This window comes from Equus przewalskii, chromosome 29, assembly GCF_037783145.1.
Source record: "Equus przewalskii isolate Varuska chromosome 29, EquPr2, whole genome shotgun sequence".
Lineage (NCBI taxonomy): Eukaryota > Metazoa > Chordata > Mammalia > Perissodactyla > Equidae > Equus > Equus przewalskii.
The window spans coordinates 30284140-30308748 of record NC_091859.1 but is presented as its reverse complement, the minus strand read 5'-3'; the positions used below and the strand labels follow the sequence as shown (position 1 = coordinate 30308748).

Sequence of the window (24609 nt, the reverse complement as noted above, 5' to 3'; positions counted from 1 at the left end):
GCACCCATTCAGCCATCTGTCCAAATACTTCTGAGCTCTCATATACATACTAGCCTCAGCCTCGTGTGAACACCTACTTTGTTCAGCTTCTGTTGACTTAGTGTCTTTCATTTTTATCTCTTCCACAAGTGTGTCTTATTTCTCCAATTGGACTTTAAGGATGTCCATGGCAGGGTCTTTGCCTTCTAGGTCATTGGTATCTACCAGTTACCTGACATAATTCTAGAAGCACAATTGAAGTCTTAAATCTGCAACTGAATTATTTCTTTAAATGTTTCTGAGACCTCCGTTTAGCACATGGTTCTTAGAAAAGGTAGTAAATTGAAAAGATTTGGCATTCTCAAGTAATACTCTTCATTTTTAATCTAGAGTAGATTATTTCATAAAAAGGGATGTGAACAATCATTTTAAAAGATTTTTCCAGGGGCTGGCCCTGTGGCCAAGAGGTTAAGTTCGCGCACTCTGCTCCAGGCGGCCCAGTGTTTCGTTGGTTCGAATCCTGGGCGCGGACATGGCACTGCTCATCAAACCACGCTGAGGCAGCGTCCCACATGCCACAACTAGAAGGACCCACAATGAAGAATATACAACTATGTACCGGGGGGCTTTGGGGAGAAAAAGGAAAAAAATAAAATCTTAAAAAAAAAAAAAACACTAAAAGATTTTTCCAATGTGCCAGTCTCTGTGCTCAAAGTCTTAATATTCACTAACTTAATCTCTAAACAACCCTGTAAGGTAGGTACTTCTATTCCTATTATGCAAGTCAAGTACTTGTGCAAGATGATACAATTAATAGATAACACATTATTTCAAACCTTCTTTTCTTGCATGTCATGCTGCTACCATGGACAGTGGAATGATCCACATATGAAGGGGCTCAATTCAGGTCTGCTGTAATCAAGACTTCATGGATACCAGAGTCAGAGAGAGGGGCCAAGTCTTCATCTCCAGTCTCATGTTTCTAACTCCCAAGAGGACATCCCCATGTGGATATCCTGCAGTTCTATGAAATGATCAAAACTTCTTTCCTGCCTATCTACAAACTGACCTTCTCTTTCTATTTCTCTCTAGTTTTTTAGAGGGAAGGCTTTTTTAGAGGCCTTATGAGACTCTCTGACATTATTTACCTTGTGATTCTATCATCATCATCACCACTACTATTATTATAATTGTTGTCACTGTCATAATCATCATTATCCATCATCATCATCATCGTCTTCACACCTACCATTTACTGAATGCTTACTATGTGCCAAGAACTCTGCTAAGCATTTCACACAGCTCTCATCCTTACAACAAGCTGTGAGATAGGCGGTCTTAGTCTTTCTTACAGATGAGGAAATGAGTCTCGCCATCAGAATTAAGTAGGGATTCGCCTCAGTTTGATCTGGCTCCAAAATCTGTTCCCATTCCCTATAGATCATCTAGTCCAGCCTCCTCAGAGCACAGGGTAAAGAAAGGACTTGGTGCCTAGAAGGGCCTTGTGAATTGGGAGCTATGCCTTTTCAAATCTCAGAAATAAGGTGATGGGGGCCAGTGAGGGCTTTTGGATGACTCTTCCTTGGTGGGATTTATCAATTTTCTCCTTTTTAATTGCACCTGACTTCTGCACACACACACATACACACACCCTTCATTTCCAAGAGACTGATTCTTTTGGACTAGAAAGGCTACAGAAAAAAATCCCTGGCTTAACACTGAAGCCTCCAGATGCCCAGCAGGTCATGCACAACTAGTCCTATACCCCCTGTCTCTTTGGAGCCTGCCGCAACCTCTGATCCTCGCATCTACAGAGCTCAAGGCCAAGGTCCCCTGTCCTGCACTTTCTCCACATTCTTCCTCTCCCATGAGTGCTGTGTCTGTTTTTCAACCCCACTTGGGATTCAGCAAGGTTCAGGTTTTGCTGAGTCACTGTGAGATGCAGTCTCAAAAACTAAAATTTCAATCCACTTCCCCAAAATAGGTCCTGTGAACTGCTGAGGAGGCATACCATTGTGCATAACTGCACGGATGCTGGACCAAACTGCCCAGGTTGAGGTCCAGCTCCGCCACTTGGTAACTGAGACCTTGCATAAGTTACTCCTTGTAAATGTTAAAAACGAAATCAGCCATTTAGCCCTCACTCTGTGGCAGCCAGTATGTCAACCATTGTAGATTTACTATTGCATTTAATCCTCATCACAACCATTTGAGCTGAGTGATACTCTCCTTTTGCAAAGGAGGAAAATGAGGCTTACAGAGGTAATGTAACTGTCCAATGTCACACAATTATTAAGTGGCAGAACCAGGACTTGAACCCAAGACTGTCTGATTCTGAAGTTGTTCATCAGTCGTGCAATACGGCTGTCTAAAAGGGGGACCATAAAACCTGTTACAAAGTACTATAATGAGGAAAAGTATACGGTAGTTGCTTAATAAATAGTAACTATTGTTATTATCTCTAAGGTCCCTTTTGCTACTAATGTTATAAGATCCTACAATATGACTGTTTTGTGCATAGAGTCAAAGAAGTCAAAAGATAGCATCAAATACTTAAAACGGTCTCCAAAATGAAGAAATATTTGCTGAGATGTTTCTCCAAGTCATCAAGGATAGAAAGAAAGAAAGAAAGACACTGTGAAACAATGAATTAGAATGGAAAACCCTAGACTTTAAAAATGGGTTTAGTACTGGGAGCACAGGCAGCGACCTTAGAAATCATCTATACAACCCCCTATTTTACAGAAAAGGAAACAAAGATCTGATGAGGTGAAGAAACTAGCCTAAGACCACACTGTTGGAAAACATCAGAGCTGGGCTTGGAGGCCAGCACTCCAGGGGAGTGTTGATCTGGGGCTGCAAGCTCTCTTCGTGAATGGCTCCGATCAGTTACCCAGTTGCTCTGATAATTTTCTATCATCTTTCAAACAAGAGTCAGTAGAGCTGCCGCTACCTGCCTACACTCGTGCTAAGTGCTCTGAGCACAAAGGAAACTTAAAGCTCAGTCACCGACTCCACAAAAGCCACAGTGTCCTTAGCCAGCAGAAAGCAATCATTAAGATGAGTGGGCAACAAACGATTCAGTGCCAGGACGTCATGGGCACAGGAGCAATGCAAATAGAAGAAGAGAGGAAAGTGAAAAAGCAGACACAGAAAGACTGATGGGGGAAGAGGAGGAAGGAGGGCTGGGAGTGGGAAGGGGGAAAGGAAGAGAGACAGACAGGAGAGAAGCAATTACAGCTAACATTCCCTGCTTTATTTCTCTCCTTAGCCCTTAACACCATCTGCTCGACTATATGTTTAACTTATTTATCTTCATCACGTGCCTCCCTACACTAGACTGTAAGCTCCATAAACGCAGGGACTTTATCTGTTTTTTTTTTTCCCCCACTGCTCTATCCCTAGTGTCTAGAACAGTGCCAGGCACACAGTAGAGGCCCAATGAACACTTGTTAGACGAGGGAATGAAATGAGCAAGCCCTGACAGCTTACCATATGCACTGGTGCTGAGCTCTTTCAACTTCCCAACAAGACCGTGAAGAAGGTGTCATATTTATCTTCAATTAATACATGAGGAAATGAAGGCTCAAAGGGTTTAAACAAGTCCCCTAAAGTCACAGAGCCAGTGAGCATCAGAGCCTGTTATGGCAAAAGGTATTAGGATGGAGCCAAGAGGAGATTTTTGTTGTTACATGGTAACATAGTCAACTGCATTTTATAGAATCAAAGCATTTCTTTTCTCTTAGGAAAATTTTCAAACATATAGGAAAGCATGTGAATGGACTCACCACCCAGCTGTATATTTTACCGTTCTAATATTTTAACTATATTCGAATCAGATTTTTTTAATTGAAGATAGAGATGAAGCCCCTGTGTTCCCTTCCTGAACCCCATTTCTCTGCTTCCTCGTGCTCATCCTCTGATGTAATTACTGTCTTGAATTTGGTACTTATTGTTCACACGCATTTTTATACTCTTACTGCATATTTCATGTATCCATAAATAATATATGGTATTGAATTCTGTCTCCAAACTTGATATAAATGGATCACACTTTACAGAGCATTCTACAACTCGCTTTTGACAATCTACCCCCACTGATGCCTGGAGCTCTAGTTTGATGGCCATTGTTTGAACACACCACGATTTATTTATCCATTCTCCTGTTGAGGGAATTTAGGCTGTTTACCATTTTTCACTATTGGAAACTGGCTTTAATGAATATTTTTTTTGTGTGTGCCTGTTTTCTTGTATCTAGGCCCAGAAGTGGATTCGCTGGGTCCAAGAACACCTGCATATTCAGTCTTACGAGATAATGCCAGATTGCTCACCAAAATTTTTTACATTCCTACTGAGAGTACATGAAATATAATGTTTGGCAGTCTGAAAGGTGTGAAATGTTATCTTACATTCTTTATAATTGCGTTACTCTAATTACTAGAAAGGTGCCCATCTTTTCATATGATTGTTGTCCATCTGAATGTCCTCTTCTGTGAATTGCCTATTCATAGTCTTTGCCCATTTTTCTGTTGGGGTATTTGGAGAATATTGAGGTATCTGAATTTATATTGGACTATTTAAAACATTTATTTAGAGGGGTTATTAATCTTTTGTTATATGGATTGCAAAATATCTTCTCCTTTTCTATGTCTTTTATCTTTTAACTTTGTGTATGCTGTGCTTATTAAACAGAAGTTTAAAATCCAAATGTAGTGAATTTTGGTAATTTCTTTTATGATTTGTCCTTGTCTGTGCCTTTTTAAAGAAATAATGTTCTATTCCAAGGTCATAAAGATATCGTTCCATATTTTCCTCCAAAAGATTTAAGGGCTTTTTTTTTTAATTTAGATTTTTCTTTTCAGAAGTTATAGGGAAATGGTCTAATTTTGTTTTATTTACCCTAAAATGCTTGTCCCAGAACCTTTATCCACTGATTTTTAATGCCCTCTCTGTCACATAAATCATCCATACAATCCTCTCATTTTACAGACAAGGGAACAAGGGTCTGACGAGGCGAAGACAAGCTTCATGGCAGTCTCTCTTGGGCATCTCTGTTCTGTTTCATTATTCAGTTTGTTTAACTATGTTAGAACACCACATCGTCTACCTCTGTACTAAACCTAATATCAGGCAAGCAAGTCCCTATAATTTGTTCTTCTTTACCCTTGAAAATGTCTTTACTATTCATGGCCTTTTGCTTTTCCATATGAATTTTAATATCAGATTGTCAAAATCAAAGGAAAAAAAGTTAAGAATTGGACTGGAATTCCATTGAATTTATATATTAATAGGAGGAGAAGATCTTCTTGATGTTGAACATTTTCAAACATGAACAGAGTATATTTCAATAATATTTTAAAAATTTCTCCTTGAAGGTCTTCAAACAATTTTTGTTAGAATTATTTTGTAGGTACCTTTTAGTTTCTGTTGCTATTATGAGTGGGAGAAAGAGATATATATATACTTAACTATATTTTCTACTTAGTGCTAAGAATGTCAATGATTTTTTAAAAAACTCAATTTAGTAACCTGGTTGAATTCTTATTTGTTGTATTAGTTTGTAGATTCTCTTTTCATTGTCAGCCATCATGACATCTATAAATAAAGACAATTTTGTGTTTTCCTCTCCAATTCTTGTATTTCCTTTCTTTTTCTTACAGCATTGGCTAGGACTTCCAGTTCATATTTATTTGAAATAGTGTAAGAAGGCATTCTTGTCTTATCCATGACTTGAATGGGAAAACTTCTAAAGTTTTACCATTTAGAATAATGTTTGCTGCAGATTTTTGGGTGCCCTTTAACATATTAAGTAAATTCCTCTCTATTCCTAGTTTGCTAAGAGTCTTTTTAAATCATACTTGAGAGCTGGATTGTATCAAATGTTTTTTTCTCTATATCTATATAAATGATCATATGATTTTTCTTTTAATTTGTTAATAGAGTATGTTAATTAGTAATCTTTCTGACTTTGAATCATACTTGAATTCTAGGCATAAGCCTTATTAATCATGATTTTAAACAATTTGCTGCTGGATTTGATTTGCTAGTGTTTTATTTAGAGTTTTTCATCTATATTTATGTGTGGTTGAGTCATAATCTTCTTTTCCTCTACTATTCTTCCAAAATTTTGAAATTAAGATTATATTAGCTTCATAAAATGAGTTGTATAGCTTTCCTTCTTTTATTTTTATTCTGTGAAACATCACTTTTCATGTTCATTTTCATAAACTAAAAGTTTTACGTTTCTTAAAAGTTTAGTAAAAGTTGGCTGTAAAAACATTTGTCTGATGTTTTTTAAAGGAAGACACTTTTTCATTTGCTGTGATGATTATTTGATCTTATTTCTAGCATCCTATTTTGTGGTTTTTGTTTACCATCATTTATCTATGCTTCTTTATCCTGCCATCTCTAAGTTGTCATAGTTTTTCATTTTTCCTCAGTAAATTATGATTCTGTTCTTTTATTGATGATCACTTAATTTATTAACATATATCCTATACATTTATTAAATCCAAACTATACATTTTTTCAACAAAGTCTAAAGTTATTTAGTATTTTGAGACAAAGACCTTGTAAGATTTAGCTATTCTTTGAAGATTCCCTTCCCACAACCTTATGTTGTACTGTTTTCTAGAATTTGGTTTTATTTTTTTTAACACATAAATTTAATTTTTAAATTATAATCAATAGTTAATTAAATTTGTTTACATATTTAAAAATTTCTCTCATCTTAAAACAGGGCCCCCAAATACTTTCCCTTGAGAATTGGGGGTCAGTGTACTCCCTTCAATGTTGGTAGGTTTGTGACTGCTTTGACCAACAGAGTATGGGGGAAGTGACACTTTAACTTCTGAGATTGGGTCATAAAAAGCAATGTGGCTTCCCCCTCCGAACACTTACATGTGGGGCCCTGAGCCACCATGTGAGAGGTTTAACTGTTCAGAGGCCTCCATGCTGTGAGGAAACTGAACCGCGTGGAGAGGCCACTTGAAGGCACCTTGATCGGCAGTCTGAGTCTTCGAGTCATCCCAGCCCAGGCACCAGACAAGTGAGTCAAGAGCCTCCAGACGATTCCAGCCTCCAGCTGTCAATTCGCTACCAGCCTTTGAATCTTCCCATCTGAAGTCCCAGACATCTTAGAGCAGAGACAAGCCACCCCTGCTGTGCCCTGTCCAAATTCCCGACCACGGACTCCAGGAGCATAATCAAACGATTATTTTAAGCCAGTAAGCTTTGGGGTAATTTGCTACACAGCCACAATAACTAGATCATTTTGTTTCTTGCATCCCAGACCTTAGCTATGGCTTTATTTTTCTTCTTGCTGAAATGCATCCTTTAATAGCTTTTTTTTTAAAGTATAGTAGATTCTATGGGTGCCAAATTCTCTTAGTCTTTGTATAACTACATATGTCTTTACTGTGCCCTCCCTCTTGAATAATGGTTGACAGTTCTTTGTTCTCAACACTTAAAAGATGTTATTCCATTGTCTCCTGGCATCTCTTATTACTCATGATAATCTAGTTATTGTTCTTTTCTCTCATAGCTTTAAGTTTTTTTAATCCATCAATAGGGATTTCTTAAAAAACCATCAATGAGGACTGAACACATTTATCTAGCCTTTTTGTCCCATGCATCTGAGCCCAGGGTATTTGTCTTAATTGTGGTAGTTGAAAAAGCAGAGGTTTCGTGGTCAGGCAGATTTGATTTTGAAACAGAGCTCTGCCACTTGCCATATTGATCTTGGACAAGAAAATTCTCCAAGCTCCCTTTTCCTCTCTATAAAAAGGCACCTATTATAATCTGCCTTGCAGAATTAGTGTGAGAATTAAATGGTAGTGTGTGCTTCCTAAATATTTGTTAAAATGATTATTATCCTGCTTTCACTTCATATTCTGCCTTGGCTTCCTCCTCTGTTGTAGTGAGGGCAGGAATAGCAGATTTCACATGTTGTGGTGAGAATTAAATGAGAAAGTGCCTAATATTATGTCTAGTGCATACTAGGCCCTCAATATATGTTACTTTGTTTTTTATTAGTAGTATTAAACCAAAGAGAGTTAGAAGAGGGGGTGGCAGTGTGGCATAGCAGAAAGGACACGAGCTCTGACATGGGATAGATTCTGAGGGGAGCTCAGCTTAATTTGCCATGCGTCCATAGGCAAATCCCCTCTCCTCTCTGGGTCTCTGCTTCCTCTCCTGAATACAGGGAAAGAAAATCCTGCCTCCTAGTGCTTGGCGGGAGCCTGGGTGACATTTCAAATGTCAAGATCCTGCAGTGCAGCAGGTTCTGGATAAAAGAGTGCCAGGCCAAGACATCTAAGCATAGAGTAGTCTGGAAGGCTCCATCATGGGCACTTGCTCTGGGAGCCTGTCCCTGACAGAATTGCTCCCATGTGGCCTCCAGGCCCTGCCCAAGTCTGTGAGCTTTGATGCTAGGTCAGAAAACAGGCGTGAGAAAGTGGAAATGTGGGGAATGATGTGTAATCCTGTCCCCTTAGCCATCAAACCCAGGACTCCTTTTCAATCTGTTTTATGCCGAACTACTTTCAGAAACTATTGTTGCCTTCTAGAAGTTCCTAACAGGGAAATAAGGGGCATTTGGTGAAAACCCTGAGTGAAAGGGTAAAGGCACCTGCACTGACTTGGGATCCAGGTATCCTGTGAACTGAAATCAGAGCAGTCAACTGAAAATATGTTTTTGTTTAAAAAAAAAAATAGAAACTCTAATTTGCTTAGCTCTATTAAGACTAAAAAGTTCATTGCCTGTTAGCCCACCTTTGCTGACTAATTTTGCTAGAAACCACTGCTTGCAGCAAAGTAAGTCTGGCTACTTTAGTTCACAGCATAGGTTCTTTCAGTGAAAAGGAATTAGGGAGAAGAGAGTGAAAAGGAATTAAGGAGAAGAAAGGAGTCAACTACCTTTGAAAGAGGCTGCTCTGGGAAGAGGTGATGGAGTCCCCCACAGGATCACTGCGATATTCCACACGATCATTGTAATGGTCAGCCTGCTATGCTGACACACAAACCCCGCACCATTCACCGCGACAAGGATCGTGTGGGAGTTATAAGATATAGAGCTGGCCCCCGCGGCTGGGGGAGGGGGCCAGGGAACAGAGGGCTCTTTTTCCTAATTAGCTGTTTTTATACAGGGAACACATGACCCAAACACAACCACCAACTGTGTCTTTGACATATACAGGCGGAAAGGGGGAGCTGGGCTTTTGTCTGCTGCAGATTCTTTCAACTTGCCTGTCACCCCAAGCTGCAAAACTTAACAATGAGTCGGATGAGCAGGACCCTTTCAGACAGTTTGCTAAATGCACTTGGAAACAGGTATTATTTCAACCTGCCTAGCGTTGAAAAATACTGTAAATGTGAAATTGGGTTAATATCTCTTTATTTCCATTTCTAAAAGACTTGTGACCACTTTTGCCATTTGTCTGAGGTTCCAGTATATCCTAAAATAGTGTGTGGTTCAAAAAGAAATAAACACATTTTAAGGAACAATATTTCTTAGTAATAAATTCAATCCGTTCATAGAACCCTAATTGTGCTACTGTCCAAACTTCCTTTATCACACTGACTGTTAACTTAGTAAAAACAAGTGAATTTCAAAGAATACTGCAAAGGAATTGCTTTCTCTGTCTAATGAAGGGTACTTGGTAGTACACATAATTCGTTTAAAAATCGGCAAATTGAAGAATAAGAGATAAAACAAGGAAAGGATGCTTCCTTTGTGGATGTGTAATGTGTATTAAAGCGTGTGATATTGTTGATTCTTTGATTTTGAAGCAATGAAAAAATCTCAAATATTTTTCAACCATCCGCTTAAGTGAAAGCAGTTATGCACGAATGATTTTCCCAGAGCCAGAGGTAACATGTGCTAACACTAACTATGCTGAACTGGAAGTCATCAAAATGCCATGCCTGATGGCACTGCCCAGGTAGCAGTCACCAGAGCATTTCCATATATGGCTCAAAGAGAATTTCCATCTGTAGCCATGGTGCAGGCAGGTTCAGAGAACTTCCCAAAGCTGAGATTAAAGAAATCCACAACAAAACACTTCTCCAATTGGGTAAACACAGTCTTTCATGGACAGAGCTGTTTAGAAAAAATAGTGCCTTCTTTGTTTCACCACATATTCACTTCGTTGTATAGCACAACTGGAAAATGGTGACAAGACCATAAAAAGCTAGATGGAAAAGTGTCAAATTAAACCCAGGGCAAAATCCAGAGCTGATTGGCTTAATTGGAGATAATGAGAAACAAAACCACATCTCTACTTGCAAAGTAAAATAGAGAACTGAAGCAATTACCCAGAAAATTTATCCACAGCCCTTTGCTGAAATGCCTAGAAACTGGAGGCCACAGTGTTTCGAGATTTCAAATGTCTGGATAATGCCCTAAAGTCCCACCTCACTTTGCTAATGATGACCTGGACTCAATGCATACGCCATTCTTTCCAATGAAAAATAGAAAACTGTGTCCCACAATGTAGCATAGCGTTCATCCCAAGTCGGCGATTAGGTTCCTGCCCACAGAGCCTGTTATAAGCACCTCTGGGCAGAGATTTCAAGTCTTGTTACACTGGAAAACAGTAGACAAGGACTTGGGGTAGGGCTGTCTCCTGGAGGTGATGAAAACCCAAGGGGTCAGTAAAACAAAAGGGAAAGTGAATGTAAAATTCTCTTCTAGGGATCAGACTGGGACACGTTTTTAAAGAAAACTTTAGACAGTCTACCCACTGCCGGAGTGTTAATCAAGACACTTGCAAATGTTTGAGCTCGGAGCTTCTTCACGTGCCCCGTCTTGGGAAGTCCGCACTATGAAATTCTGCAAAATAGTCCTGTGGAAGCAGCCTTCACTGGGGACACCTGGCAGAACGGGATACAGCCACTGCTGTTTCTTCCTCTTTAAACTCAAATAATGCTATCTGTGTGCGAACCTCTCTTTTTCAGATTTGTATACTTTAGCATGCAATTCCACTTTTCTCCCTGAAAGTCCTAACAATGTTGTGTTCTTTCAGAATGGATACATTTCAGGGTGATGTCCATGTGGCCCCAGAGATAGCAAGTGAGATCGTGGGTGACTCTGGAGTGGTGGACTTGATGCATGAAGCCCAGAGGAAAGGGGTTTGGATGTGGACAGGGCTGAGGTGGCCTTACCGAAGCTCGGGGCACTGTGCAAGGTCATGTCCCGGATCACCCTTGTGCCGAAACACGACCACATCAAGAGGAACTGCTGGGCCACTTTCTTCAGGGACCCTTGTCTCTTGGCAGCCACCTATAAGAGAGTGCATGGCTTAAACAGTGATCAACTTAACTTTCACTTATTACTGTCTCTTAGAAAAATGACAGGAAGGTTTATGGTCTCCAAGTTCAATGCTATGGAGCAATGGTTTTTGACTTTTTGTTTTTAGCAGCAAAAATATATTTTAAAAAATGAGACCTTATGTCAAGACCCAGTGTACACAGCAGATAAAATTGACGCTGACCTGGCTGAATTTGGGGAGGGACACTCAGAGTCCTGTCACCTGCATCCCCCACCTCCTGAGGGGGGACCAGGCCTCTGCTTAGAACCCTAGGGCTCCGTGGCTGCTGAGGAACATTCAGATAGCTCACCGGATTGCCCAAGTGTCACAAGGGGAGTGATGGGCTGCAGGACCCAAGGCTGCACCTTCTACTCCAGCTTACCAACCTTCACAACACATCGGTCCACCATGGTGTCCAGCCACTCAATGTAGGACTCGATGGGAGACTGCTCCTCCAGGAGGTGGTCAAACTCCTGATACACTGTCAAACAATAAGAGAAGCCCCCCCCACATCACTGCAGTTGTGTTTAAATTGAGATGCATCTTAGAAGAAGAGAGGAACGAAACTGAATAAACTATAACTCCAAAGTCTTAGCAGCTCATTCAAGGCTTTAGAAAATATGCCCCAACTTACCTTTCCAGGCTCATCTTCCAAGCCTGGGAACACTTTAAACCCTGGCCACCCCATGTCTCTTGCTTTTCTCCCAACAAGCTCTGCTTTTCTCAGGCAGTTGCCTCTGCTTGGGCTGTTTGGTTCTTTGTGGCCCAGCTGAAATGACCCTTCTGTGAAATCCTTTTTACCTCCCCATGCCCCTTGCCAGTGGAATTGGTCACTCCTCCTCTCTACTTTCATAGCACTTTATTATCTGTATTCTACCTCCCTTACACCACTAGTAACACTGTCATAGTTAGGGGTGCGTGTGTGTGTGCGTCTCCCCTGCTAGTTCTTTATCTAATGTCTCGATTAGCTGGTGCATTACCTTGATAGAGCTGTTATCCAGTACTTGCTTGCTTGCATGAATGGGTAGAGGCATTGTTGCTCTCCTGCCCTCTGCCCTATGGTAGGGCACATTTGATAAATTACATGTTTCTGAACCACAACTATGCTGGGCAAGTAGCCTAACCAGCCTCTCAGTGCTCAGCATGCAATAGATGCTTAATAAATATTTGTGGAATGAAGGAGACAATCTCTCTGCCCTCCGTTTCTGCATTAGTGAAAGGAAGATAATCGTTCCACTTTACTACCTGTCTTCAGCTGCAAGTCAAGTAACTGAATCTGGAAGGACTTGCCATCAGTGAAGCGCTATAGAAAAGAGGAAGTTATAGAGAGCTGTGGTGCGCTCCAATTTGAAACATCTCTTCTCTTTACATTTTTTTGTGTTTTTGTGTGCAGAGCTCAATAAATCAAACCATAATTCAAAATCCTCACATTTCTATAGTTTTCATTTGTCTGAGCAGTTTTCATTCTCCCACTTCACAGGACTGGCCAATCCGCTCTATTTTACTTAGTTGATGACCGCTACAAGAGGTCGGCTTCCGGGACCAGAAGGTCATACAACTGTAGAGTGAGAAGGGGCTTTAAAAGTCCATTTAGTTGATCTGTCTCAGTTTCTAGGTGAGGAAGCTGTGTCTTAATGAGATTAAATGACTCACTCAAAGTCAGAGCGTGAGTGAGTGACAGAGGAGGGCCTGGAACCCAGGTCTCTGAATTTCTCTTTGGTGTTCTTTCACTCTTCATAACACTGTCTGTGTATCTGGGCTACTGCGCTTCAAAGATGATGATGATGACAGTGGTGGCAATGAAAGTGCTAACTGCTAACATCTATTGAGTGCTTGCCATGTGCTGGGCACTCTTCTAAATGCTGTACATGGACACGCTCATTTAACCTCAGACACCCCTGAGAATGTGCATGTCATGAGGCCAGCACCTGGAACAGTGCCTGGTACGCACAGTAGTTGCTCAAATGTTTGTTGAATGAATGGAAGAACAACCCAAGGAGGTAGGCATTGTTACCCCCATTTTACAAATGAGGAAACAAAGGCACTCAGGGATGAATAACTTTCCAAAGGTTTCACAGCTAGTGAATGGCAGAGGCAAGTTTCAAACACAGCCTGACTTGAGTGCTCACCTCCTAACCATTTCACTATATTAGCACCACACCATGTACCAGGCATGTGGCACATAGTGTCCCATTTAATCCCTTGCATCATCCCCATGTTACAGATTTGGAAGCTAGGGTCACAGTGCATAAAAGCCAGGGTTTGAATCAAGGTCTGTTGGCCATCCCAACTCCATGCTCATACCATAGCACCATTAACACTCAGTCTAAGCAGCATGCTCACGTCCCAGCACGCACTTTTTAATTTAAGGTGAGCCAAGCAGTCCTAGCTGGGATCTACATCATGGATGTGACGCAAGAATTTGCAGATTTGTCAACTGGTTGTAAGGAAAGGAGAGTGCAGCACACATTTGCCCCTAGCCCTGCTCAAAGTGACCTCTGGTCTGGCTCACTGTGTCAGGGACTTACTTCCCAGCTGTCTGGCTGGGAGGTGCAGGGATGACACCTATGTGCCAGGCCACTGCCTTCAGGCTTGGTGCCCTTCCTCATCCCCCTCTTCCTGGCACTGCATCACAAAGCATGTCCTCTTTGGTAAGACGCAACCATTTGTAAATTACTTGTTTAACTTCTGGTTTACCGTTAGCTCTAAGCTTCATGGGGGAAGGGTAGTGCCCATATTATTCACTGCTTTTTGCTCAGCATCTAACAGTGCCTGACCCAAGACAGGCATTCAGTAAATACCACCCAGTTTGAAATGAACCGCATCACTCCCTTCCTCTAGGAGAATACAATCTCAGCCCTAAAGGGCGACACTCTGCCCCCAGCCTGAGAGAGCTTGAAGAGAAAGCCCCAACAGGGTCTTTGCTGGAGAGGCAGCAGTGACCCCGTGGTGCCCCAGCAAAGGCTCAGAGCCTGATCCCTAAAGCAAGTGACGGTGACTGTATTTTTCCCCTTGAGTCTGGGTCACACTTTCCTCCCCACAAAAGGTGCTGAGAGGAGGAGAAAGCTGAGCCTAATGCTGCTAGCAGTGGTTGGCAGAACTAGAAGTCGGATCATCCTGGGTTTCCATTCACTATTTGGTCCCACACAGACATCAGTGGCACCCCCTCCATGCTTGCCCCTGCATGAGGCCCTGGGGCCACAACCATCAGAGGTACGGCTTGTGGTGTTAGAGTGCTCATAGCCACACTTCCACTGGCCTTCTAGCAGGGAAAAAGAACAGGAAGCATGACTGTAAGAACTTGGAAAGATTCTAAAACCTCTGAAACTTGCCCATGTCTCATCATTTTTGTCTCCTCTGCTCCTCCACAAAGTGAGCAGCACTAATGCATGGTAGTGGAGCTGAGACTAGACTTGGGTTCGAGGTCCAGCTTGGCTACCTTGGGGAAGGTTGGCCAACCCTCTGAGGCTGAGTTTTCTTATCTCCAAAAGGGTGGGAGGGCAATAAGAGAATCTTCTTCCTGACGTTGATGTGGAGATTAAATGAGATGATGCATGTGGTGGGTTTGACACAGGATCTAGCATAGACTAGGCACTCTGTAAGCTGATTTATTTTAGTGACAATCTCTAAAATTCTTCACAGGGGGAAAGCGGGCTGGGGGCTGCTGCAGAGGAAGAAATAAGAGCCTGAGAGGAGCTCTGGGGTCAACCAAGAGAGAAGCCCCAATGAAGGTCGACGTGGTCCAATGTTTTAGCTGCTCCATTTGCTTTTGGAAAGGTCTCAGTGGGAAAGAGGTCTCTAAGAGGAACATCTTAGGGAACTTTATTTGTTTATAAACATAACATGCTTAGGCTGGCTGAAGAAAGTTTTCCCTCAAGACAACAGTGTGAGAGGCATATAGTGGATGGAAATCTAAGGGGCCAGGGGCTTCTTCTGGGAGGACAGCCACTCTGCAGCTTCCTGAATGACATGACTTTTAGGATCTTGGGTCCATCTCCCAACACTCTTGGCACCAACCTTTCTGAGAGCTGATAGGAGGAGTGTGGACTCACCCTTCCCACCCCCATGTCCACTTTCCCCCAGAGGTATGAGAACGGAAGGCTGAGCAAAGTAAGGAAGTAGTCAACAGAGCCTGATCCAGGGTCCCTGGGCTGGGGGATGCCCTGGGCAGCAGGCTCTGATGGGCGTTTGAGGAATGGCAGAGATGCTAAGAATAGTGGTGTTCTCTGCCACTCTCATGTCCTCTTCTACTAAGAACAACCAACCTGATCATCACATCAGGATAATATTTGGAGCAGTATTCCTGCAGTCTTTGTCCACAGGGACACGAACATCCCCTCCTCAAACATTTGATTAAAGGGTCACCTGCCAAGAGGTGGGCCGACTCACATGGCCCTCCACTGAAAACAGGCAGCATATCCAGCTGCCTCCAGGCTGACACACACTGACAGAGGCAACAAGCTCTTGCTCTGTTTTTTATGCCACCCATGGAACTACATCTGGCATTGAGGGTCATGTATGGAGCCTTCTGCATGACACTGTGTGCTGCCCAATGCACTAGAACCCCCATTTCCCCCAGCAATGTTGACATACGTCCTCTTAAATCAATTAACCCTCCCATCTGGGCTGACCCATTTAACAGGAACGATAAGAGGGACGGGATCCTAGGGAGAGGGACAGGGTGGGAATTCCACTTAGATATGCACCAAGATACGTTTTTTTTCTTTTTAAAACAAACAGAAAGACACGATCCCTGGTGGAACACCTTACACTGGATGATGAGTTTGCGGTGCTCATCGCGAGAGTCTTCCATGGTGTAAAGGGTTTGCTTGGTGATGCTGTTGAGGTCCACGTTCCTCCAGTCTTCCAGCATTTGGAATGTGATGTCTGCACTGTGGATCACTGTTCGAGATGCCTGTAATCCAATGCAATCAATTCATTAGCTCACGGGTTGTTAGGTTAAAACCCCTTCACTTTATTTCCTTTTAGGCCATTTTAATGAATCTGCTTATGGTATTTTGCAAACCACTTTGAAATTTAGGAAAACTCAGTATCAGGAAATCAGCAGATGACTCCATAACTCAGAAGATCCGTACACTGTTTTCCCTGGTGACTCTCTCCTCACATCTCTTTTTATAAGAAACTACCGCAACGTGTCCTATGCTAGACCAAACCCTGGTGTTCCCAGCCCCTTTGGTCTTGACCCCATGGAACAATGGGATGAAGCCCAGAGATCTGTTAGCCTTCTGATATAAGCTTGTGGGACAGGAGCTCTGTGCTTAATAACCCGTGTACCTCTAGCGCCTGAGAAGCAACAGGCCCAGATCTAGGAATGGTCCTGCTACTCCTGGGCCTATGAAAGCCTTAACTTCAGAAATTTTACAGTGTATATTTTTCATACAAATACATTCTGAAGAAGTTTATGGCCTAGTTTTCTGATATTGTGGGGTTTTGTGTTTTTTGGGGGGTGAGGAAGATTAGCCCTGAGCTAACATCTGTTGCCAATCTTCCTCTTTTTGCTTGAGGAAGATTGTCCCTGAGCTAATATCTGTGCCAGTCCTCCTCTATTTTGTATGTGGGATGCCTCCACAGCATGGCTTGATAAGTGATGTGTAGGTCTGTGCCCAGGATCCAAACCGGTGGACCTCAGGCTACCAAAGCAAAGCATGTGAACTTAACCACTATGCCACCAGGCCAGCCCCCTGATTTTGCTTTTTGTTTTTTATGTAACTATAATGACTAAAACAAATATGAATAATTGAGATGTAAGAAAAGGGAAAGCACACTTCAAGACTCAGTTGTTTATTAATGTAAATATGTGTGTGTATGTATGTGTTTAACCTGTGGCTTCCTCAGCAACCCTCATTAGAACTTAAACTTGGAAGTTGGCATAATACTTGGAACTACCAAGTTGGAACAATACCGATAAAAGCAAAGAAAAACATCTCCAGAATCACTTCCTTCACTTACGTATTTTCAAAAATGTCTTTCATGAAATGAAAAAAGGGATTTCAAATATACATGGACATTCTAAGTCTCCTAATGCTTGTGAATTTCGAGGCAAACATAAATACTGACAACCCCTTTTACACCCAGACTGTCTGAGCGCAAGGAAATCTCACTTAAATCCTTGTAGAACTCTTTGAAGGTCACAGAGGCTTAGAATATATGAATATGAATTGGGTCAGTCTCTAATGATAATGGAAACAAGCAAATGTAAAGGGCCGGGGTTCTGGATTCAAATATACTTAGTTCAAATCCTGGCCTTGCTGCTCACCTGCACATTGATTTGGGGCAGACAAGTAGATTAACCTCGGTTTCCTGATCTATAAAATGGAGATGTAACAGTACCTACCTCTGAAGGAGGGCTGCTGTTGCGGATTCCTTGAGATAATGTTTGAAAAGTGCATAGTTCAGGGAGTAAGAGCTCAGTAAAGGAGGCTACTGTTATTCAGGTCGGTTCTCTTCGTAGTGATTGCATTGACACCTCAGGGCCTTGGCACATGGTGTTCCTGCCTGCTGAAACATTCTATTCTCTCACCCTGCCCTGGCAACCTTGCCATCATGTATGCTCCAACTCAAATGTCACACCCACAGAGAAACCTTCTCTAACCACTTTATCGAAATAGAACCTAAGTGCCCCATTATTCTCTACTTCCATTCTGTTTCCTTCATAACCTTTATCACTTTTAATTATTTCTTGGTTTACTTTTTTTTTTTTTCCACTTAGTAGCAGGTACCACTAAGCACAGTGTCTGGCACACAGTAGGCACGCCAAAGATTTTTGTGGGATGAACGGCTGAGATGTAAACGCCAAGCTGCTTGCTTAGTATATCTAAAGGGGCCTTGATATTCAGATCTTGGTTTAAGCATTTGGGGTAAGTTTTCGGCTAGATGTCGTTTAGTCTGACTCGCCTCGTATGTGTTTAGGAAAGCTCACTGGGCTATTAGCTAAGAGGGGTCCATGGTGTTTCATTCCCAACACAAACCCTAGTCCTCTGGCTGATCCTGGAATGTGTCTGAGAGCCGGCCAGCCAAGATGGAAAGGTAGCATTTGCTGATTAAATTATACACTACCTGTGTGGGGAGTGGAGAGAGAAGGAGTGTGTGTGTGTGTATGTGTGCACGTGCGTGTGCGTGCGGGTGGTTATATGCATGGATGTGGATGCTTTTACCTATACGTGCACTAACAGGTCAAAGGCTTTCCTAAACTGTCTGAGCCCCAGACAGAGGCACCCAAACAACATCTCGCGCCCTGATATGACCCAGGACCAGCTCTTCCAAGCTGGGAAAAAAACCCAGAAGGTACGTGCTTTCGGAAATATGGCAGTGTTTCTTTGTTTCGCCAGTATTTGTTTGCTTCCCTGAGTCTGTCAGGCTCTGCCCATTCCCAGAACAATGCCCAGATGTGGTCTCTATACTGGCTTGCCCGAATGTGGAAGGGTTTCCTTGTGGTCTCCAAACCACCCCCTGTGCCATTTATGCCAAGGGCAGGGCAGGAACAGTGAGGTGTGTGTACGTGTAGTTTTACACTTTCTGGTTCCTGGTCTGGAGGCTTCCTTCAGGCCACTCTAACCAGAAATCCCTCCCTCCCAACTTGACCTCGAATAACCGGCACCAACCAAGAACCAACTGGAGAAGGGAGAGGCTGCAAACCTAAACATAGAAAGAAGGCAGGCAGGTGACATACATGAGCGAGGTGGGCCATGTGTAAGAGAAAGTGGGGGCCATGAGGAGGACAGTGCCTGCGGGACAGAAGCTCAGCCCAGCCAGCTGATTACTGCCCTGGGGAAATGTAGCTCTGGGGTTGCCAGCTCTTAAAATTTTTCTACAGAAAATTTGGGTGTTTAACTGTCATCTCCCAGTTTCAACTGTTAGCAACTAAGTGAAAAAATTTTTGAACATATGCAAATCAAACAAAAATAACCCCACACATCTGAGGGCCAGATTTGATCTGTAGCCACCAGTCTGCCCCTTCTGCTTTAAGATCATTAATATTTTAACGAATGTTAACGGACTGCCCAAAGACTTAGATTCCCTTCCTTAAGGTGCAAAATTAATAGAAATGCAACACTTTATGCAGTCAAGTTATCACTATGGAGTTACAGTGGGATCTTCCACTTTTTACTATATACACTTTTGTTATCTTAAACGTTTTTTATAGCAAGCATATGTCACCTTTGTGCTAAAAAGAACAGAAATCTGAAAAAATAAACAAAACTTGGTGTATAATATACTACGTGGCTTTAACTCTTCTGGATGACACAAACACAACAAACAAATCATCTTCTTCATCTGCTTGAATCATTTATCTCGGTGTTTCACAGCCAGGGGTGACCTTGCACCCCCTAGGCTACATTTGGCAGTGTCTGGAGACATTCTTGATTGTCACAACCAAGGTGGTACCCTACTAAACATCTACAAGGCCCAACACGACTCCTCACAACAAAGAACTACCCAGCCCCAAATGCCAATAGTGGCTGAGAAACCCCGATTGACTTAAGGGAAAAGACCCACTGGTGGGACCTAGAACGTATCGGAAAGGTTAAGGGGCAACTGACATCAGAAAACATTCTGTATGTTAGTGGAAAGTATCTAGTGATGGGCTAATGTTTCTACTCCTTATCTGTAGAAACTGAATAGTGAGAGAGTGCTGTTAAACACCCGGCACGTCCTCTAGGGAGTTGTCTGTGGATTCGCCCTTCCTGTGCAATGACCTAGCAGGAGTTAGAACACACAACACAGGATGGCTACCTGGCAAAGATGATTTAGTGATGTCTGCCGTCTCAGAATTTGGGAAAACCTCCTCGACACTGGAAGAAGAAAAAAAGAGTTAGTTTGAAATATTTGCATGCTTTATGGTCCTCCCTTGGATTTGCCACGGGCAGATTTCAAAAAGTAGCTTCCTTATTTGCCTAGATTTGTCTCACTGTCCAACCCCATTTTATGCACCCACTGGCAAAACCCTGAGTTTAATTCTTCGTTCTCCCATTTGGGCTTCCACAACTATTTCCGAACAGTGATATTTGGGGTACATATTTCAAAGTCACACACACGCCACACTGGCAGGTGTGAGAAATTGTGGCGTCAATCAACCGTGAGTAAAAGCAATTATTTACTTGTCTTTCATTTCGCTAATTGCGAGCTCAATCGCTTCTCCTCATAAATAATTGCAGGAATCAAGTGGAAGCTTTGAAGAAGGCCCTTAAAAAAGTAGTTTATCTAATAGGAAACCCTGATTGAACCTCAGCGGCGTGTGGTGCTAGGGGTTGCCTCTAGGCAACCCTGGGCTGAACCTTCAATGTGGCTTTGCATTCCTCATCCATCATTTTATCAAATGATCTCCATGACCTATTTGCATGTTTTGAGGATCCTGTTGCCTATGCTGCCATAATAGGCTGGTGATTTGAAGCCGGGTGATCTGTAGATTTCGCCGCAGACAGGCCATGTGCCTGCCCAGGTCTTTATTCTTACAGAGTCATTTGGAGTGGTGTGTGTTTCCACTCCTTGCACGTTCTTGAAGGGCGCTCCAAGGCACCCACAGGTGGAAGGGCCAGCAGACCTCAACAGGTTTGTTTTGTCAGCATAATTAAAACAGGTGCAGGGCATTCTTCTCATTAATTCCTGAACTGGTCAAGGAGCAGAAGTTTCCCTGGGATTATTCTAATTTGTGCTCAGAGCCAGCTTGGTTTGAAAAATAGGGCGTGGGACGGAGAAATGGGGGGTGGGGGGCACAGATGAACTTCTAATTTTCCGGGCCGATCAATCGTTAATCCTTCTCCTTAATTACTTTTTCTTTAACTTTGTGATGTGGAATTTAGTGCTCGGGAAAAGAAAAGAACTGAGAGCCGTGAAATAAAGCGGGCTTTATCAATAGGTGATGGACACTGCAGGCGGCCTCAAAGCATGTCTGAAAGGCCCGCTTTGCCTGTGGAGAGAGGGTAATTTGATCTCCTTCATTTTCCTCGCTGGCACTTATTTCGGGCACGAATGGCAAGCTGTATTCAAATAGGGCTTTCAGAAACATATATCTTAAAACTGTGTTTTGCTTAAAATCATTTCACCTTTGTGTAACAGCACGTGAGTCTTCCTACAAGTACAAGACGCATCGAGACAGAAATAGGACCAGTTTTCTCAGGCAAGACTGATGCTGGGGAATGAGTGGTGATGCTCAGCAGAGAAGACATGCACAGTCCCAATCCCCTTATGAGAAATATTAATTTGGCTTTCTCATTAGGCAGAGAAGTAAATATGTGAAGCCCTGAAGCTGTTTCCTGTCTCCTGTTTCCACCATTTTGTAGGCAGGAACTTCAGGGAAATCTGAGTTCTGGGGTCAGACGGACTTGAGTTTGACTCCTAGTCCCTAGTTCCCAGCTGTGTGGTTTTGGGGAATTTTCTTTGCCTGTCGGAGCCTCATCTGTAGAATGGGGATATTGTTTCCTGCATTGCAGAGGTGGCGTGAGAATTAAATGAGATGAGTAGAAACGTTGGTGTCAACAGGGAGACCTGGGAGCAAATCCTGCCTCTGCTACTTACTACCTCTAAGCCTGTTTCCTTTTCTATAAAAGAAGTGTGCCACCCGTAATAAACATTTTGTGAGAATTAAATAAATTAATGCATGGAAAGCACTAAGCATAATACTTGGTGCTTTGTAGGCAAACAGTAAATGGTAGCCTTTATTATTATTATAGTTATTAACAACGTATGTAAAATATTTGGCGCTAAAATGTTCTCCCTTCCCCTCTGCTGCCAAACTCGTACTTACGTTCAAACTTGATGTTTCGCAAATTTTCTGGGAGGTCGTGGAGGGCCACTTTTAGCCACTCATCCAGCTGCTTGGCAAACTTTCGGATCACCTGAGTCAAGCTGGAAAGAGAAACGATACGCTTTAAGAGCCTAGAGTGTTGCTCAGTCCTCCCAATATGTCCCGATGGGGTTTCATTTTCCCTAATCGTGTTTTGGCTGCAACCAGCAGGTGCCACTCACTGCAGCAACCTCAGAGACAGGGCAGGCAGCACAAGCCCTGCAGAGAGCTGGTGGGTCTGAGAAGAGCATGACGAGAATGTGCTCTGGTGCCAACACTGGTCGACGAGGGAGACACAGCTTGCGCAAGTGTGGGGAAAAGCCCACTGCAAGGCTTGGTGGCATCTACAACTCTTGCCGCAAGTGAAACGCCATCCTTCATGGTTTTGAAGAGCCTCGCGTGAGGGGTGAAGACAGTGGGTAGCGGGCCTAAGAGAGCTGTTTTGAAATTGGCCTCTCCACCTCATGCTGCCCAGTCTTGTCTGAGCCCCGCAACTGGGGAGAAACCCCGTCTGCCTCATACCACCGTGCCTGCCCACGCAGCTTGGGCTCAGGCTCACCAAACTCCTTGCTGTTTGGCAGGAACTGGGAAGCAACAGCATGTTTTTTAACTGGCAACCAACCCTGACGTGGACCTTGAAACCATATCAGATTTGGAGAGTCAAGGACTATTTTGAAACAGGAGGTGGGGGGCAGGGCCAAGGAGTGAAGGGTTAAGGGGGGCAGCAGCTTGTCATATGAGATCAGAATTTGGAGTTGGGAAGACATTGAGCACCATTTTCAAGCTCTCACCATCAAAATCATCTGCTCATAGCCAAGGTGCAATATCCTCCATGATGTCCCCTTTGATCAAGTTGGCCACAGGGACCTCTTCCCAATGCTGACATCCACACCATCTTTGCCTTCCACCAACACCACCTACCCTGACCTGGCTCCGTCTCCCACCAACTCTCCTGTCAGACCATGATCACCAACCTCCACCCCGCCTGGCAATCCTCCCATGTTTTGCTGCTCACATACTCTTCCTTTTCTATGACTAATTCCAACCTTCTCCAGGACCCTAACCTCTCCAATCCCCCAACTCCCTCCTCCCCACCAGCAGGTGGCATCACCTCCTACTTCTTGGGGGAAAACAAACCTCAAAGGAAGAACATCGGCATTCTGCTACCCACATGGATCATCTCCCATGACTTCCTAACAGAATTAAGGAACCATCCCCCCTCCTGTCCCAAGGCTCAACTCCCCAACTCATCTCCTCCTGCCCTCTCAGGAACTTTACATTACTGACCGTCCTTCCTCCACCTTTTCCTTTCTCTAGATCGTTCCTCTCGTCATTTTAATGTGTTCAAGAATGTCTCACCTTAAAAACAAAAATCCCTCTTATTTCCTCACTCTGTCCCCTTAAGCTACCACCCTCTTTCTTCCTCTTCACAGACATACTTCTTCAAAGAGTTGTCTAGACTCTCTGTCTCCTTTTCTTCACCTCCCATTCATGCCTCACCTTACTCCCGTCCCTTGACTTAAGCAGCCTCACACAGGCAGCAATGTCCATCCATGACACAAACCCAATGGACTCATTTTAATCTTCAGCTTGCTTGACATCTTGGCAGCATTCGGCTCTGTTACCCCTTCTTCCTTTTGGAAACATTTGCTTCCCTTGGCATTTGTGACCCTTCAGACTTCTGGCTAGTCCTCCTTAGTCACAAAGCTCATGCTTCTATCCCTGAACACTATGTTTTCCAGTTCTTCCAAGTCTACTCCTGGGCCCTCTCTTATCTTGCTGTATTCCTTCCTTTGACAGTTTTCCATCCCTACAGCTCCAGTCACCATCTACACTCACTTTTATATCTCAGAAGCAGAGATCTTCAGAACGCCCGACCTGCTGCATCCAGGACACCTCCATTTAGAAGTCCAAAGGCACATCAAACTTAACGTGTCCACTGAACCCATCATCATTTCCCCCTCAGACCTGGTTCTTTTCTTGTGTTCCCTATTTCAGTGTGAACTCTACTTTCCATGAAGTTTTGTTTTTAACTTTTTTATTATGCAAAATTTCAAATGTACCCCATGATAGAGAGAATAGTATAATAAACCTCCAAGTATCCATGACCCAGCTTCAAGAATTAGCAACATTTTGCCACTTTAATTTATCGCATGCCACTCTTTCTTTTCTGGAGTGTTTTAAGCAAATTCAAGAGGTCATATCATTTCAAAAACTTAGTATGCATTTCCAATATTCATTTAAATATGTATGTAAGTGTACCCACGCACACATTTAAAACCACCATCCCATCAGTATACATAGCAGAATGAGCAGTAATTCCTTAATATTATTTAAAACCAAGTCTGTACTCAAAATTCTCTATTTCTCACAAAGACGTCTTTTAGTTTGTTGAATCAGGATCCAAACAAGGTCCGCACATGGCATAAAACATATAATATTGTCTTCTATTTCTTAAGTCTTTTTTATGTTCTATTTCATGCCATTGGTTTACTGGCAACATCATGTTATTTGTTC

At 42.9% G+C, this 24609-nt stretch overlaps 1 protein-coding gene across 7 annotated transcripts in view; it reads right to left on the bottom strand.

Moving 5' to 3' along the window:
• Window positions 1–24609, bottom strand: part of RFX4 (regulatory factor X4) — a 177584-nt gene that overhangs the window by 25252 nt on the left and 127723 nt on the right. For all 7 annotated transcript variants that reach the window (XM_070599807.1, XM_070599804.1, XM_070599805.1 and 4 more), the window contains 5 exons: window positions 22054–22154; window positions 20043–20101; window positions 16059–16203; window positions 11675–11769; window positions 11143–11260 (listed from right to left, as the gene is read on the bottom strand). In XM_070599807.1, the coding sequence (XP_070455908.1) occupies window positions 11143–11260; window positions 11675–11769; window positions 16059–16203; window positions 20043–20101; window positions 22054–22154 (518 nt within the window). The remainder of the gene's footprint in view (window positions 1–11142; window positions 11261–11674; window positions 11770–16058; window positions 16204–20042; window positions 20102–22053; window positions 22155–24609) is intronic.